Below are 17,549 nucleotides of genomic sequence, written 5' to 3'. Positions count from 1 at the left end.
GTGTCTCCCCGCAGGATGATTCTAGCACAGGAAATGACACATGGCTGAGCAGAGATACTTAATTTGACTCTCCTTAAAATCCAGTCTCACTCACTGCATATTTCTTGAGAGCATCCTGAATGAATATGCCTCGAAAGCTCATGACATGGATATGTGTCACTTGGTTACAACTTCTCTCATGGGCGAATGAGATAAAACTGTACGTGACAGGTCGACTTCCCTAAAATGTCAGCCTTCTGGGTAATAATCAAAATAGCTAATAAAAATAATAGGTTAATATCATATAGCACACTGTAGCACAGTTTACTCAGTATAATAGCGTAAAAAATACAGAGATGAATGTTGCTCTGACAAAACGCAAGTTCTCAAATAGTGTGACTGGAAGCTGAAGCATGTGGAGGCAAACCCCAGCGAACGTGCCACTGTGTGTGCCAAACTGCATTCAGATGAATGAGGGGTCTCTTAAAGTCCTAATCTGTTTAACATCAGGGCCATATGGACCCCCTCCCCTCTTTAACAGTACTCTGACCTTTTTTTGTTGAGCTCCTGGGTTCACGTATCTGTGCGTGTGAGTGTGTGTGTTTGACCAGTCTAGTGTGAGATCACAGCTCTTACCCCTGAGGCAGATTTATGGGATTAACTAAGTGAGGAATTTCAGCACTGAGCACACTGTTCTAAAACATAATTATCCTGAGTGGGTTTTTTTTTTTTTCTCTTAAAAGACTGTCAACAACTTTGTGTTGCCTGTAACATTGAGTTTTAGACAACTGATTATATAATTAGTTTCCTCTATTAAATGATGAATCAGCTCTATGTACATATATTAATATTGTGAAAGTATCAAAGGTCCGCAGAGAAATATTTTTGGTCTCTATTCAGAAACTGTCGATACATGTCGGGACTTTCCGGAACTTTGTGAAGTCACAACGAAGCCACACCCCAAGTCCAACCCATCCAGATCCCCCATCCAACTTTGTAGGCTTTGACATGCTTGAGCGTATAACTGAAATCTACAAAATTTTCAGTGAATGACTCCGTCAATCAGAAGCAAGACTTAGATTCTCTCTCCTGACTCGCTGACTGACTTGTTCTTACTAGAGATAGACTGTAAACATGTAAAATGTGGGCCCCGGGTCATTAAAACACCTATACACCTGTGTTTGAATGATCATAGTCATGATCACGTGGAAGTGTCCTCACCTCGTCGTAGAACTCAGGGCTCTGATTGTGGTGAAGAACGGCTGCGTAGGTGCTGCCAGTGAAGAGCGAGTCCCCCGGCTTGCCGTAGATGCACTGGGGGGAAAAAAAAAAAAAAAAAAATCAAACAAGCGCATCAGTCTGTGAATCTGGCACTTTGATGTCAGTAGTGAGCAAGTACTCAGCAACCTGGGGTTACTGGTAACATTTGGAGGAAGGACGGCATCGCCTTGAGAACTTTTGCAGCAGAGAGTTTATCATGAAAAATGTTATCATTATTTAGGCCTTGCAAAACACAGTTGAGCTTCTGTCACTGAAGCAGGAGAGCCCTCCCTCCTCTGGCTGTATGTCCATGACAGAAAACCAACACACTCCACGTGTGGTGATACAAATATTCATTTTCCTTTCCAAATGGCAACTAGAGCTATTGGCAGCAGCGAATGTTGTATTGTTTATGAATGCACCCTGAAACTCACACAACCAATATGTTTTGTCTAAGAGCAGCTGAGACTACGTTCACTAGGGGGGAAAAAAACAAAGTCACGCTCCACCAGGTCATTTCTAATGAGGCACATCAGGAAAAATTCAGACCTGTTCCGATGGCTGCCTTGATACTGTAATCAGGATGCTCTCTAATGAACAGTAATGAGCAGAGCTGGCCAGAGGAAAGACAGAATTCTGGAGTCTAGTGATTGAAATTGAGACTGATAGGAGCCAGGATCGGAAAAACAGCTGGACACTGGACAAACCTGGAGGATGGAAGAGGCTTGTCTCAGTCTGGAAAGAAGGTGGAGGGGGAGGATTACACAGATTTCAGCAAAGATCTGTTTTTGGAGATCACAAGGCACAGAGAAGCTACAGCATCTGCCACGATGGGAAAAACACTTTCCAGGAAGCCGCCCTTACTGTAGCTACAAGTGAAGGGCTGATGGGAGATTACCTGACTCCAGATGAGGGTTGATCCATAGCTAAGGGAGATGCCTGGAATTTTATCTGTCAACACTGGCCTGTTCATACATGTATGGTGCAAAGCTGGGCTATTATATTTTGTACTGGTTGCACTGGTAGAACTAGTCATTCATAGTTTTTTTTTTAAATTTAGTTAGCAATGAAAGGCCTGCCACATGGCATGTCCTAATGTGTTCCGATCTAACTGTTCTGATGTCTGAATCAAGCCAAGCCTTTCTGACGTTCTCCACTAACCATCTGGATCATCCCAACACAAACAGTGGAAGCGTGCTCACAAAGTTTAAAATATGTCTGGAGAAGATCTTTAAAATCTCAGATGACAACTAAGACAACAAAGTCTTTGTTGTTAGACATTTATGGCTTGAGATCGGCAGATCAACATGCAGGCTAGCAGTGCAAATCTTTCCAATTGTTAATTCACAGTCTCTGAAGAAAAAAAAAAAAAAAAAAATCCATGTCCCTGTTCTTCTGACGCTTTCAGGGAAATTCTTTTCAGTCAGATCAGAGTAAAACCCAGAGCCTGCTCAAGCTTGATTACTCCTTAGAGGTCTCCTTAGATCTCCTTAGAGGTGTGATGTTGGCTCCAGCTCATTATTTCAAGCACTGAGACCAGCCTGTATACCCACATCAGTGTCTGTAGCTCTATCTGACATATAATACAGATGACTGCACGACAATAAGTCTGCCTGGCCTCCCGTAATCGAAAACATCAAGTGTAAATGTTTTGGCGGTTGAGGTCAAAGATTTTTTTTGTTCTCCTCCCTCCTTCTGGAAAAGTGAAAAGAAAAACAAATCCACGACACTTTAATGACTCTTTCCAGCCACAAATATTTAAAATGCATGGCCAGAGAGAAACGAAGAAGGAAGAGACCAGAGAGCGGAAAAAAAAAAAAGAAAAAAAAGAGTGACCATTCATTATCTCCCGTTGCCAGCTATAATAAGCAGCTTCTGTAAGCTTTTCCTTTCTCCTTTTCTGGCCCCTCAGCTGCATGCTGACTTCCACTTTGTGAGAAGCAATAAAAAGGGAAAATTCATCATGTTTGAGCCGTCTGCTTTTGATCAGATCTCACATGGAATGTTCCACAACTTCTCACAATTTCTGACATGGTGTGGCGTGGTGGTGCAGTGGTTGCTTTGCAGCTGCATTGGAACCCCCAGGAAGGTAGCATGTTCTCCCTGTGACTGGTTGGTTCCACTCTGGGTGCTCCAGATTAAAATTGTGACTCTAAATTGGGTGTATCCTGCCCTTCATTGACTGGGATTAGCACCAGCAACTGGCGCTGCATAAAATAATTGTAAAGATAATGAATAGATGGATATTAGCACCAGGCTCGTGCAGATCTGCTGGGTCTCATCATCCTGACATCAATGCTCCTCTATCCGGCACCTTATTTACTTCTGTCTGCATGAAATGAACCCAGTCTATATTATGTTCAGGGTTGTATGTAGGCATTTTGGGGGGCATGTACCAGGTGAAAAAAAGGCATCCCTCCACTGCCTGATTAAAATGGTAGATTGCACACCATTATTCACTTACCTTTAGAGCGACAGCACCTTCGTCATCTGAGTCTCTGAATTGGATGCAGGCTGCAATGTTTCTGGCCTGGTGTGGAAGAAACATCACATCAGTCAAAGTTTACAGCAAAGAAGTAATCAGCGAGAGTGACCACAGGCAGGTGCTTTGTTTCATCATTTGTTCCCATCATGCACCTTGGTGAAAGTCTTCTGGTTGTCATATTTGAGCTGCAGGGGGTAGATATAGAGCTGGTTCTTGTATGTGGTGAAGGGATAGTTGTATTTGGCCTCCTCAGGGAGGAACTCTTCGATCTCCACTGACACCCGCTCGCATCCTTCCTCGAAAGGCTTGACGGGGACGTAAGAGGAAGTTACTGTATCTGAAAGGGGGGCAGAGTGCACAAGTTAGGGAGTCAACCCTCCACTGCTGACTTCCTGCTTTTTGTCCAATCCCAAAGATCCAAGTATGGTTCATTACATCTGAGGCCTCTCAAATCAAATTCACAAAGCTTTGTAAACCAGAATTACATCTTACTGGCAATTATCTTAACTGCTTCCTTGCAGTTCTTCTAGGGAATTTCTTAAACTGCTGCCACTGATGCTGTTCTCTCATCACATGCTTCATTTGTATATCACCCATCACATGACAAGCTTCCTGCTCTCCCTTCCTTTTATCTTCCTCGACTGATACTCGTCATTCTGTTGGTTCTCACATATCAAACTCACAATAAAAATCAGAAGCAGCTTAATGTGAAAATAGTGGATGCACAGAGTCAGATGTTCTCGCATAACAGCGGTCTCATGTAGGTCAGGGCTGTGGATTATAATGATTAATGAATGAGTGCTCAGCAAATGTTGTACTTTGAAAGTCATTTAACTGACTGTGTTTTTTACAATGAGCAGTGAGGATGTGTGGGGATCAGGGCTGGTTATGGGCAGTTAATAGAAATGATAACATACTTGAGAAGTCAGGTGGGACACACTCAATGGTGACGTTCAGCTGCCCTGGGATTGTCTGAAGTTTGCTCTTCTCGGGTCTCGTGAGGAAAAATACACATAAAAAGCCAAATTAAAAAAAACAAATTATTTGTTGGACACCCTCCTTGGCGCAAATCCAAAATTGCACAGCAATGCACAAACACTCTCCTGTCTCCGGCGCAGTTTCATGCAAGCGCGTGAGTGTTTTTGTCAGCAACTACAGAGTGTCTAAAATTGCAGTAGAGGGGTGCTGACTCACTTCCTGATGTCGGCCAACAACTTGATGATGTCATCTGTGGAGATTTTACTGCTGTCCTGGCGGTAGAGAGGAGAGAACTTTCCATCCATGTCCAGGCTGCCCTGAGCATCTTTGAACACCTGCCTGGAAACACACACTCATAAATGCTACAGTGCCTGCCTCATGCAAAAAAGAAAGCCAAAAACCTTCTCTACAAGGGCTAAACAACCAAGAGTTGGTTAATGTGATATAGTCTATCTATTTTTATTTGAATGATTTGTGTATTATATCATGTGCTTAATAAACTGGTTGACAACAGAAAACCCTCAGCTGCCCGCACCTCAATATTTATTCCATTTACCTTTACATTTTCTATTCTATCCAAGGGGACTTATGTGTGTGGGACGATGACTCAAGCTTCTTTACAGTATGAGATGCTAGTTTAAGTACTAAGCACCCAATCTATTCATTAAATGCACAAGATCAGGAGAAGTAGTGCATAGTAAATTCTCATCTGGCATTTTAGTAAAGGAGGTACGCCAAGAGCAGATGAGTCTTCAGGGGAATACTGATAAATACATAGGAGCGCCCCTGCTCTGATATGGCATTGGTGGCTTTTTCCATTATTGTTTCTAAGCTGTGAGTGATTTCTGTGCAGGACCGGTAATGACAGACATTACTTGGAGGAGCATAGTGGCTGGAAAGGAGCAGGAGACTGTATGGAGTTTAAATGGTTGGGAGCAGGCCTGCAGGTCTCTTTGAAGGCAGCAACGGTAGCCTGAATCTGGACCACTATGGGAGGCTGATGAGAAGCAGGGTGACATGCACCCTTTGGGGCTGAGCAGACCGCTCAGGTATATAGGAAGGCCTGCATTGCATTAGTTTAGGTGAGCGATAACAATTGACCTGGTCTAAGGGGTGAGTGGCTCTGATTGCATGGTGCAAATTGGTACAAATGATACATAAAAACCGCAGGTCAATTTGATATCTTTTATGTGAACCCGCTGATGGATGCAGAAGATATGTGACCTTTATGCACATCCGTTTTAGACTAAAAGAGAAAAAATTCAGCAGTCGATGAGTTGATTCCAAAGATGAATCCAAACAGATTCATCACTGGATCGTATTTATCCCTGTCTTACTTGGCAGCCCAGGCAAATGGCATCCTGTACTGGCCCAAGCGTTGGCATGTCTGCTTGGCTGCTTTGAGCACCTTCTGAGCCGTCTGCAGAAACATGAGAGGACATGCATGAAATACAAAGGCTAATACAAAGTGTTCTTCGTGTGTATCAATTGACAGGAGGTGGAAAACCTTGCTGATGTCCGATGCCTTGATGTACGGCTCGGCACAGTGGGTGATGCCATTCTGCAACACCTTCTCCACACGGGCCACCAGGAAGATATCTGCATGAGGGTTGGTTACTGAAAAGATACCCTGGAAGACAGAGGGAGGTGTAGATTAGTGTAGGGACATGTTGATAGAGTGCTCAACAAAATCAGCTGTTGTAATTTGATTTGGTGGACTCTAGCTGTTGCCCTCCCCTCTGAAATTTTCCACAAAGGATATGAAGGAGAGCGACGGACACAGTGACATGAAGAGAAACCACTTCATCAAAATGTCTGGGAACTAAAATAAATACTTTGCATATCTTTTCGCTCTTAAATCCATCTACTGCTTCTCAAATGCTGCTTGCTGAGGTTATACAGGAAAACCACATGGGGCTCAGGTCTATTTTTAATCCTATGAGATGGAGTCTAGTTTAAACTAGTGTCAGTTTGCACAAACAATTTCAAGGGGACAGAGATGACATTCAGACACAGCCACGTAGGCCATATTAATAAGCGTGCATGCAATTAAATAGAAAACATTTCTGGGAAGAGGAATGAAAATACAGGCAGAAGCAGAGGGAAGTAATTTTGGAAATCATAAAGGTTCCAGCCTAAGTAATGGAACTACCAAGGGAGCCATGGCACCATCGCAGTAGCTAATGCAGCTCTAAATCATGGGAAGTAGCCATCACAGGCTGCACGTTAATAATACGCATCTTTGAAGAAGCTAGCGTGGTGCTGCTCAGACAGATGCCCCCTCAACACACACACACACACACACACACACACACACACCCCCTTCCACTCTCTAACCCATAACCCGTCCACCACTGCTCACTGAAGTTTTACACAGCCACACACAGCTGCCTCCGTTTCCTCTCTTTGACATGATGATTTGTTGCTCACTGCTCATCCCCATTTATTTTCCACACAGCCAGTTTGTAGATGGAATCAAACTGCTGGAACAACAACATAAAAAAGTATATTTGATTCTTGGATTTTTTTATGAAGCTGTGCAGAGGCTGTAGCCTCTAGGATGGCTGCCGCTGATGTACCAGAGATGTAACAAGTGGAGGCCCGTCCTTGGACCACACCCAGAGCACCTAAATTAAACTGTGGCCAGTGAAGCTATAATAACACAGTAATCACAGAGGTAGGGCCCGCTATGTTTACATGCATGCCTTTGTATGTGTATGTGTGTAGAATATATGTCTTCTGCTGGTGTTAGAATGCACAAATGTTGACTGGCAGAACATAGTATCCATGTATCCATTCATTATCTATATCTTAATCCATGCAGAGGCACAGGGGAGATGTAGCCAATCCCCCACGCCCACAGTTTGAGTCCTGTGTGTTGGGAGTAAAAACCAAGTCCATAAATTAGACCTATGGAGGCCTGGAATGGTTCTTTTTCCTATATCGAGCTGCACAGAAAATTTGAATACAATGTCATTCAATGTGGCAAAATGCAACATCCAAATAACTCACATAAAAGTAATGTTTTTATAATATTGTTAGCACTATAAACACCGTGGTGTGACAGAAACACCCTAGGCCTACAAATACATGTGTTTGGGAGATGTTTGTTTGGTACAACACCCCTAAATAACAGGTTTAACACTTTTTTCACTGAATATGAAACGTGAAAAAAGCCTTTTCTACTATAATCACAGTAGGATTTATTTATTTTTTTTTTTATTTATTTTTTTTTTAAGCATTGTGTGCAGCACTTCTCTCCTTTAAATTCAATCTGTGGCTGTGATAGCGGCCAGCTGAGCAGGTAGCGCTGGTGGTTTGGTGGTTTGATCTCCTCCAGATCACATATCAAATAAATTTTGGACAAAATGTTGGACCGGAAATAACCAATGAATTATTGGTGGGTGAGAATACTGCGGAAAGCGTCCCATTCTATAACCTAAACACTGCTAATTTACGGACGTCATTGGGCTGGCCGACTAACTGCAGCACTGTAATGGTTCCTGCAACACATGTGCACTGATCTTACACCTGCAGATGTTTGCACAGGGGCTGAGCCAAAAGCACAAGAGCATTATTCTTGCTTAAATAAACTCTAGACTTAAAACACAGCGACGGGACTTGTAGGTCACCCAGCACACGTCAGGGAGCTGGCAGACCAGAGATGTGAAATCAGTTGCAAATGCTACATGAATGAGGTTTCGTGTGCAGCATTTCAAGGCTTATTTTAAAGGTTGAGCACGGACCAAAAATAGTCTGAAGACTCCCTCCCCATCTGGAAAGACCACAAATGACACACGCACAAAAAAGAAAGCAAAGCACAGCACTTTGATTAAAAGAAAGAAATCGATGCAAATAACCCAGCCCCTCCAGACTAGCTGCAGTCAGCGTGGGAACCCTGAGGTGTCTCCACTTTTGCAGTGAGATGCAAAAGCACATCAGCATCCTTGGAAACACAGTGTCAACAATGTTGCGCTGGTCATACTGAGGTGACAATTTAAAATCCTCCTGGTGCATTTCTTCTTTGAACTTTACTAGCTTTTTGTATTCATATGGGGTCTGTTGACACAACACACATCAGTGCTTCCTGTAACAGTCATAGAAACCATACCAAACAAACCAAAACGCCACTGCTGCACACACACTAAAGCAGCTCATATACTTCAAATATGCCAAAAATGCATCGATAGCACCTTCTTTTCTATGCTAAGATTAATTTTGCAACAGCTTTTTTTTTTTTTTTTTAATTAATCAAATGGGCGCGTTGTTTAATTTTTTCCATATTGTCATTGTCATTATAATGTTACGGGTTTTGTTTTGCACCTTTTTTTTTAACTAATGTTTATCAGTTCAATGTGTGTTTGTTTCACCCCATTCTATAAAATTGTTGGGCTCTTTTTTGTGTGCTTTTAATATATATTACACAATTTCAATTGTTTCCCGTGGAATTTCTTGAATTGAACCAAGTTAAAGACAAATTATTGGCACAAAACTGAAGTGAGTCCAGTTGAGTTGAATTGATTTTGTCAATTTGGTGTCCTTAGACAGGCGCAGAGGTATGATTTAATATTCTTTTTTCTTCAAGTGTTTGTATTTACTGTGACATCTGCTTTTTTAATGTTTTTTGTTGCTGTTGTTGCTGTTCATTCTAAAAAACCGTAAGTAGCTTTATATTATGTGGACAGACATTTGGAGTTCTCACTTTTTTTCAGAGGTTTGTCAGAATAAAGAAACAGCCAGGACTAATGAGCACAAACTTATTGACATTTGACTCCCAGCAGTTCATTATGTATGGAAAGAGCACCCAAAGAAAACCATAGCAAAGACAGAGCAACAGATTGAACTAATACTCATTTCTCAGCTATGTCTTCATGTGGTCTAATTGCCATGAACATTAGAGCAAAGTGATGCTGTAAAAAAGATGAAGAATCAGCCAAACCAGCTAACCTCCAACCGGATGATGACATGACTGCCAAATCTGTCTAATAGAGTCCAGAGTCCATGTGGTGATGGTAACTCAACATCATAAAACACAACAACAACACACAAACTGAACCAAGAAATACAAGAAACTAACCTTGTAAAGGCATTTAAATCCCTTGTCTCATCTTAGTTCAGGTTTTTTTTTTCTTTGAGAAGATGCAAATTTCACAATAGGTTTCTTAAGCCAGAGGGAACATTGTGTTTGCAGACAATGCAGTGATTCAGACGTGACTGACAGCTGTTCAGCACACGTGAGAGTCAGATAAAGTCACTTCCTCCATCAGACAGCTGTTCAAGTACAATCAAATAATCAAGTTTGTACCTGTGTGGGGAAGCGCAGCAGAGCCTCTGACACCCTCTGAAGAACAGGCAGGCCGTTCCCTTTCCCTGAATCTCCATTCAACATCAGTCCTCCCCCTCCCCCACCGTCTGAGTCTGACAAAGGTGAGAGCTGGCCTGAGGTGTCATTCAGCATGTCCCTGACGCAGGGGGGGTTGAGGTCGACATGGAAGTCGGCCGAGATCTTGCAGCTCTTGGAGACGTCGAAGAGAGCAAGGCTGATAAAGAATGGTTCCACCTGAGGTTGAACAGAGAGATGGTTCAGTGATGTGACTATATGTCTTAGTTGACATGCCGAATGTGTCAAGAGACAGTAAGACAGTGTCAAGTCTGACATTTGACACTGTTCTTGCATATTAGTACAACAGTAGTAACAATAAATGTATGAAGATCGGACCTTTAAAACAGAGATTGCCCGTGGAATGATGACAAAAAACGAGGGGTGGAATAATAAGGCAAAATTTAAGTAATAAAGGCAAAACGCACAATAAATAAATATAAATGAGAACAATTGCAGAGTTTAAGAAGTAAAAAAGCAGTAAAAAAAAATTAAAAGGCTATAAAAATGTGTTTTGAGAAGTTTTTTCATATAGGCCACTAATTCTCCCACATTTCCTCCAACAGATCGTCCAAAGCATATGGGCTGTGGTAGTGGCAAAGGCACACTCATCTTTAGATTTAAGCCTCAACTTCTGAATGATCAGAAGCGGCTGACCTAGGTGAGCTGGGGTTAACCTTTTGAGCCCTGAAGTATGCTTTAAGAGTAATCAGTGACACTTTCAATTCAAGAGAAGGAGAAGCAGAATTTAGGTTGATGTGATTTTCACAGATGACATCACATATACCCAGTCCTGCAGCATGGTACAGAAAATACACTCTTAAGCTAATACTAATCCAACCTTTTTTAAGTTAGATGAATGGTTTGGACATAGAGTTTGTCTGGACTAAAGAAAAACTTCTTTTTGCCTTTTTTTTATGTCTTTATTTCAATAGTATTTTGCAGAGAGGATGATAGGGAAAAGGGGAGAGAGAGAGCAATGACCTGCAGCATAGGTAACTTATAAACTATCTCTGCTATCTAAAATAACTTAAAAGCTAATGGGGAACCTTCCAAAATGACAGATTAAAATCTCTATTAAACTTACTTCAATCTGAATATAAGAGGCTGGCAAACAGACTCAATGTTACTATCAGTTTGAATTTTAAGACGTTAATCTGCCGTACAACAACCTAAAATTGCAGGTTTGTACATTTTTAGAAACTTTGGTCAAACATTATATTTAACTCATATTTCGGGGAGGAAATGTTATTATAAAATCCTTCAATATCAGCCTCAAAACATATTTGGCTGAGACAGCGTTGGCTCTAGTCACCACAGCCCACACGTTTTTGAATGACTGCGCACTTATCCCAGGATGAATGATGTCTGAATGATAGACATACACTCCCTTCAGCCAATAAACATGAATTGTATCCGAGACTGTGGAGGGAAAGAAAGGGGAGGAAGAAGGGGAGGGAATGAGAAAGCGTGCCGCATCCAACCCACAAATATGAGTCAGTTCAATCCTCCTACCAGCTCCTTTAATGCACCAGCAAGCAGGAGGAAGTCTGAATCAATGTTTTATGGACATAAGCAATGCTCTCTGACAGCAGGCCGCGCTCTGAACTGCTGCCTCGTGCTTTTAGCAGTTGAAATGTCCACATTCATCAGACGGAATCCTTATCTAACCTTAAGTTTAAACTGTTTCAACCATAAACTAAATCAGGAGATGTTTAAAAAAAACAACAAAAAAAACTATGTTATCCTTTGTTGGTAAAGTTACTAAAAAATACCACCAAGCCAATGTTTGGGCTAACATAAATTATGAATCACTGTATGGGGCAACACAGCAGAGGGAAAGGAGAGCAGAAGATCTGAGGTGTTAAAAGCAAATCTGTGTGTTGTGGATAAAATGCTCAAAAGCACGCAAACAAAATCGGCAGGAAAGTACAGTATCTTAGATTCAACCTAGATGAGTTTTTTAAATTAGCAGGGTACACTTGGGTTAAGTTAAGGGCAAAGATGTGGGATTAAGGTAATAGCATACATTGGTGAGGACCCCATCACCCTTCTCGTTAACGCAGCCCTGGAGACTGAAGGTCAGGTCGTGGCAGCTGACCACAATACGTCGGCCGAAACGTTCCTCAAATGGCTTCACATCTGGCTCGATGCCTGAGAAGTCCAGCCTCTGGATATCAGACAGAAAGGAGGAGAGGATGGGAAGAAGGGAGGAGGGGGGGGGGGGGGATAAATCAAGAAGAGAGGAGATTGATCCAGTGGAGAGGAGAGTGGTACACGTAAGGAGAAAAGGGGAAGACGGTAAGGGAGAAGGAAACGGTGTAAATGGAGGATAAGGGAACAGCGATCACATAGTCTCAATCAATATTGTGATAAATAAATGATAGAATAATACAGTGTTCAAAGAGGTATGCTTCACCTGTGTCTCAGGATCGAGAGAGAAAAGCTTTTGCCTGCCATCATTCCTGTTGATCTTATTGAGCTGGTCTGTCTCCCTGGCATACTGCAGAAACAGACAACAAAGGAAATGAAATGCATTAAGTAGATATCCTTTAGGAGGTTATTTAATCACTGTCCTTCAAGCTCACATGTACGATGAAGATAGATGGCCGTAATTGCTTCCATAAGTTCTATATTAATACAGTGAAAGTGCTCCGTCCATGGATCAACGCTCAAAGCCTGGTTTCAGAAAATGAGCCTTAAAAAACTGTCGTCTGAACTTCTGTAGGTTTGTGATGTCACAAGAAAGCAGCCACACCCCACACCTGGCCATTCCCCTCTACAATATATCTTATTGAGGATTTCAACACGTTAAGGGGTCTTAAAAGATCAAATTCAGACACATGAGCCGACATAAGCAACATGTAACTACAAAATTAACTTGGGTAACAACTATGACACAATGGAGACAGGCTTTTAATAGTTATCATTTTACCATGTACTTTTTGGGGTTTTAAATGATGTTCTTGATTAAAATAGAGCCATGCACGTATCCTATCCAGACACTAAAATGTATCTACTAGCACCACTATTAAATTAAATGGTAGCTTCAAAAGAAAAAAAAAAGATTCCTGGTAGTTTTTTCCTCATAACCAGCACAGACAGAGACACAGAAGGGAACATAGGGATGCAGAGACAAGAAGGCTAGCAGAGCCAGACAGCCGAGAGTGAGAACAGCATCTAATAGAGATGAACAAATAAAACCCTCAGGTCACGTTGAGGAGCCGTAATCCATCCCCATCCCCGCTACTCCTCCCCTTGTTTCTGCTTTTTTCTGTGTTCTGCCTGCAGACAAACTGCAAGTGATCTTTTTCATGGAGCGAGAGAGAGGGGGAACACTGTGCTGGAGTGGCCCAGAGCAAAGACCTGTGAAACAGCAGCACATGGGGCTTTGTTGTCTATGAGTAGCTCCTGGTTTGTAGACATATTAAAACAGCACGGCCTCTGTGGGATACATAATGCTGTTTTGTTCTCTGCTTCAAAAAAAAAAAAAAGGACTCAGAAAGTCCATCAAAAGAGCTGCTCTTCCTAGGCTCCTCCATCATCTAGATAATCATAACCGATATAAAATCTAATTGTGTGAATAAAACTTCAAAATAAATAACTGCTATATGAATCAATCTGACCACCATACAATCGAAAGATGGAATACCTTTATAAGTTCAGGATGTAAACTCCTTCCAAGACTTTCCAGCAGGCTCTCACCTTTACCTTGGCTGGCAGTCTCATCATCTGTTTGGACATAAGCACAGAGACCGGGGTTGTTAAATTGTGATCACAAAATCAGCCAATGCCTCCCTAAATGGCTCCCTTTGTGTTCATCTGCGTTTTTGTTTTTTTTCCCTAACTAATATCTTTCAGTCTACTGGTTAAATTAAAAAGAGACCATTTGCTTGTCTGCTGTCTCCTAGGTGACCTGAAATGGACTGAGCGAGCCCCGACTGAGGGGCCTCCCAGCATCTCATCAGCATCTTTGAGATTCCTGAACAAGTTACAAGATGACTTTTTTTAACTGCCCCTTCAGTTTAGGAGTAAAACTACAGAGCGACTCAAATCTAGTCGAGATTAATTTGAGTGAGTGTATCTTTCCTAATGATTTACAGCCGACGTCACTTCCTTCTTCCCTGCTGACAGCAACCTTAGGCGTAGTGTTAAGCCTTTTTATTGCCTGTGCACGATCATCCAATATGGAAGCAATTAAAGTGTCATCCCATAGGACCCAGACTGCTCAGGGGAGGTTTAGACTCTACCTGGAGAGGGATTACTGTAACCCTGGTACTTTTACAACAGGCTAAGATATTTTGTTCAGGCAAACTGTTTTAATTTCTAATGACTGTATCGAAGCATTCACAAGGACTGTAAATCATACGAGGAGCTGAGCGTGTGCACAACATAACTCACCCAGGGCGCAATCCAGGGGCTCTGCACCGTTCCTCCTGTCCTGGCCGGCCTCAGTGCTGCTCTGCAGAGCCTGTTTCAGCGTGGTCACCCACTCCTCCATCTCCGCTTCACTGTCTGCAGCCAGAAAGTGGCTGTAGCGGTCTTGCATCTTCAGCTCAAAGCCATTGCGGCGCATTTTAGGACTCTGACAGGAAAATCAGTACTTTACTTGAAATTCTTTTCATTTTTTTTCCTTTATCTGAAACTGAAGAGGTAAAAGACAGTCCCTTATTTATGAGGCTATACCACAGTGTTTGTGAGGCAACCAATTCTATAATGAGCCGTATGTTTGCACAGGACCACTGACGGTTGTTGACTTACAGGTTTGCAGGTAAGTAAGCTTTATTACTGCTTCTTTTAAAGCCAAAGACACTTTGCAGATCAACAGAAAATATAAAACCATGAAAATTATTTTAGATAGCAGTTAAACACAGAGATGCAAAACAAAACATACGCATAAAATTGCAGCAGATTTTGTAAGACTTTTTAGACAACTGTGGGAATGAGTGACTCAAATTAGGCATGCGCCTAAGTTACTTTTAGTGTGCAGAGAACTGGGATTTTAAGAAACCTGAAATGCAAACCAGAGCCAGACAATGCAGGGATTTAATTTTATACGAATATTAGAATAAATTGTGAAACAATTTATTTATTTAACAACAAACAGGGAGCCAGTGTCATTCAGCCAGAGCTGGACAGGTGCAAAACCTGGTTTGCATGTCAAACACAAGCTTTTGCATTAAACACCGAGGCCAGGATGAGTGTTCTCTCTCTGGCCATTTATCATCTGAGAGCGTTCATCATCCTGAAAGCTTCCTGGAAGCCGCGTCAGAGAGTACAGGCCAGAATGAGGTACCAGCCTGCTCAATGAGCCCTCAGCATCAGCAGCAACTTTTTATAATTTGCTGGAACTGGACTTCTCTGTCCAAGTCACTGGAATTCAGTATTTCTCTTCAATTAGTGCAACTAAAATCCCCTAAAAGGAGCCAAGAATGGGAAACACACTGACTTTAAATTCTTGGCTTTAACGCCCACCCTGGTCAAAGCTTCCAGCAGACACCAAAGAGTTCATTTAGACAAACAGCCCTCTCCGCCCTGTGTACCTGAACAACATCTATGCAGGAGTCCAGGTAGATAGAGCCTTTGGTTTCCTTGCAGTTCTTCTCATCCTTGTAAGAGTTGAGGATGTAGGAGCCGTCAGGGAGCTGAGACAAGTAGAAGTACCTTCTTTTGAACACCTGCAGTTCAACCCAAAGGAGAATAAGGAAGGTTAGGGAGATTGGTATCTTAAAGGCCCGTATTTGTAAGTAATGTAACACTTTTTCTGTTTTCTTCAGCCTGGCCCGCTGTTTTCTGAGAAAGTAAAAAAATGCAGATTTCTGGTAAATACAAAATCCCACAAGACCGGATAGTGGATACAGGTGGGCGGGGCTTAGGACATGTCTGAGCTGAACTGAGCCACTTTCAGAGAAACACTAAATTAATTGTGACCTCTAAACGCATATTTCATGCCGCTCTGCTCATGTGATTTACCCTCCTGATTGAAGAGAAAATACTGCACCGTTAAACATATTCGTAGACATTATTTCATTTATTGATTTCATTTGTATTTATATCTCCTTTCATGCTTTATATTTACAACACTGTCACTGTAGTCTTTGTTTTATACTACCACAAAAGTGCATTCACATCCCTGACAAGACTGAAATGCTGGTGTTAGTGTCGCTTCAAGCACCAATGTAAACACAAGTGGTTAAAATATACAATACAAGTGAAGAGAATAACACTACGATGGCAGAGTTTAGCTTTAATGGTGTTTCAGTCATGCATGGTGGCAGAAGTTGCCCAAGAAGTTGCCTCTCCTGAAGCCTTCATGTTGTTGTGGTTGCTGCATTTGTTGCTATTATGCTGCGTGAATAACAGACAGGACGTCTGGTGGTGACTCACCCTCATGGAGACAGACAGGCTGCTGTTGATGTTGGCTTTCTGTAGCCAGCCCTGCTTCATGATGCCTCCCCTCTGAGAGCAAAGTGACGAAGAGTCCTGAAGGAGAGCCACACAAATACTTGGAATCAATCGAGACAGGTTTCAAAATAGCAGTGTATTGCAAATTAATACATCTTCCATTAACGTCATGAAAGTCCTATAATTGTAGGATTGTTTCAGTGCTTCATGCCATGAAACGTTAATTTTGATTGCAGTTGTTTTTTATAGTTCCAGTATATGAGTCCAACCTAATCGGTGAAACGTAATTTCTTATCACAAGAAACTGTGCTGCTAAATCTGTCACAAGATCTGCTTCTATCATAAAGGAGTTGCCATAACTCAATCCATAACTCTCATGGGACTGATCATCAGTAGCATAGAAAACAAATCAAAAAGGAATGTCATACAGAAGCATATATGCACACTCAAGAGAAATGCATCCAGCCAGTTGGAAGAATTCACAACAGAGAGGCCTAATCAACTTAATGCAACCCTGGAACATGACACATATTATGACATGGAGTGAAGTAGTTGAAAAGCGGGGAATGAAGGTATGTATGTGTGTGTGTGTGTGTGTGTGTGCGCACATTGTCGGTATGATCTTAACCACAGTGAAGTGGCATTTTGTCCTCTGAGTGTCACCCTTCCCTCTCTCTTTCTCCAGTTCCCTGTAATGTAATTGGCTGTTGGTCCTCCCCCTCCCACAGCTTGACTGAGTATGTCCTTCCTTCAGACACACCCATCTCACGCGTATTTTGTATTGTCACCTTATGCTTAGTGTCCCCAACTGTATCATTATGGATTTATCTTTATTGGAGGGGGGTAAAAAGGTTTTATAAGGAACATGGAGAGCTGGCAGACGCTGCCTTATCATTTCTGTGTCTGCCAAATCATCCATCTCCAACTGAAACAAACACCAGCTCAGTGAAGTAACAGAGCAGCTGCCCCCCCACCCCCACCCCAATCTCAGCAGCACAGAACCATTTATTTTCCTTCAGTTAAACCCTTTCACTGTCTAAGTTTATCCCCATCCGTCTCCAG

At 42.1% G+C, this 17,549-nt stretch overlaps 1 protein-coding gene across 2 annotated transcripts in view; it reads right to left on the bottom strand.

Moving 5' to 3' along the window:
- The window catches only part of dock11 (dedicator of cytokinesis 11), a 55,143-nt gene that overhangs the window by 28,350 nt on the left and 9,244 nt on the right, over positions 1 to 17,549 (bottom strand). For both annotated transcript variants that reach the window (XM_029526872.1, XM_029526873.1), the window contains exons 6-19: positions 16,470 to 16,565; positions 15,626 to 15,760; positions 14,484 to 14,667; positions 13,735 to 13,814; positions 12,502 to 12,585; positions 12,112 to 12,252; positions 10,008 to 10,262; positions 6,210 to 6,332; positions 6,040 to 6,122; positions 4,919 to 5,041; positions 4,642 to 4,718; positions 3,877 to 4,061; positions 3,704 to 3,769; positions 1,201 to 1,293 (exon numbers count right to left, since the gene is read on the bottom strand). In XM_029526872.1, the coding sequence (XP_029382732.1) occupies positions 1,201 to 1,293; positions 3,704 to 3,769; positions 3,877 to 4,061; positions 4,642 to 4,718; positions 4,919 to 5,041; positions 6,040 to 6,122; positions 6,210 to 6,332; positions 10,008 to 10,262; positions 12,112 to 12,252; positions 12,502 to 12,585; positions 13,735 to 13,814; positions 14,484 to 14,667; positions 15,626 to 15,760; positions 16,470 to 16,565 (1,725 nt within the window). The remainder of the gene's footprint in view (positions 1 to 1,200; positions 1,294 to 3,703; positions 3,770 to 3,876; positions 4,062 to 4,641; positions 4,719 to 4,918; positions 5,042 to 6,039; positions 6,123 to 6,209; positions 6,333 to 10,007; positions 10,263 to 12,111; positions 12,253 to 12,501; positions 12,586 to 13,734; positions 13,815 to 14,483; positions 14,668 to 15,625; positions 15,761 to 16,469; positions 16,566 to 17,549) is intronic.

Source organism: Echeneis naucrates, chromosome 18, assembly GCF_900963305.1.
Source record: "Echeneis naucrates chromosome 18, fEcheNa1.1, whole genome shotgun sequence".
In the NCBI taxonomy this organism is placed as follows: domain Eukaryota; kingdom Metazoa; phylum Chordata; class Actinopteri; order Carangiformes; family Echeneidae; genus Echeneis; species Echeneis naucrates.
This window is presented reverse-complemented; position numbering and strand designations above follow the sequence as displayed.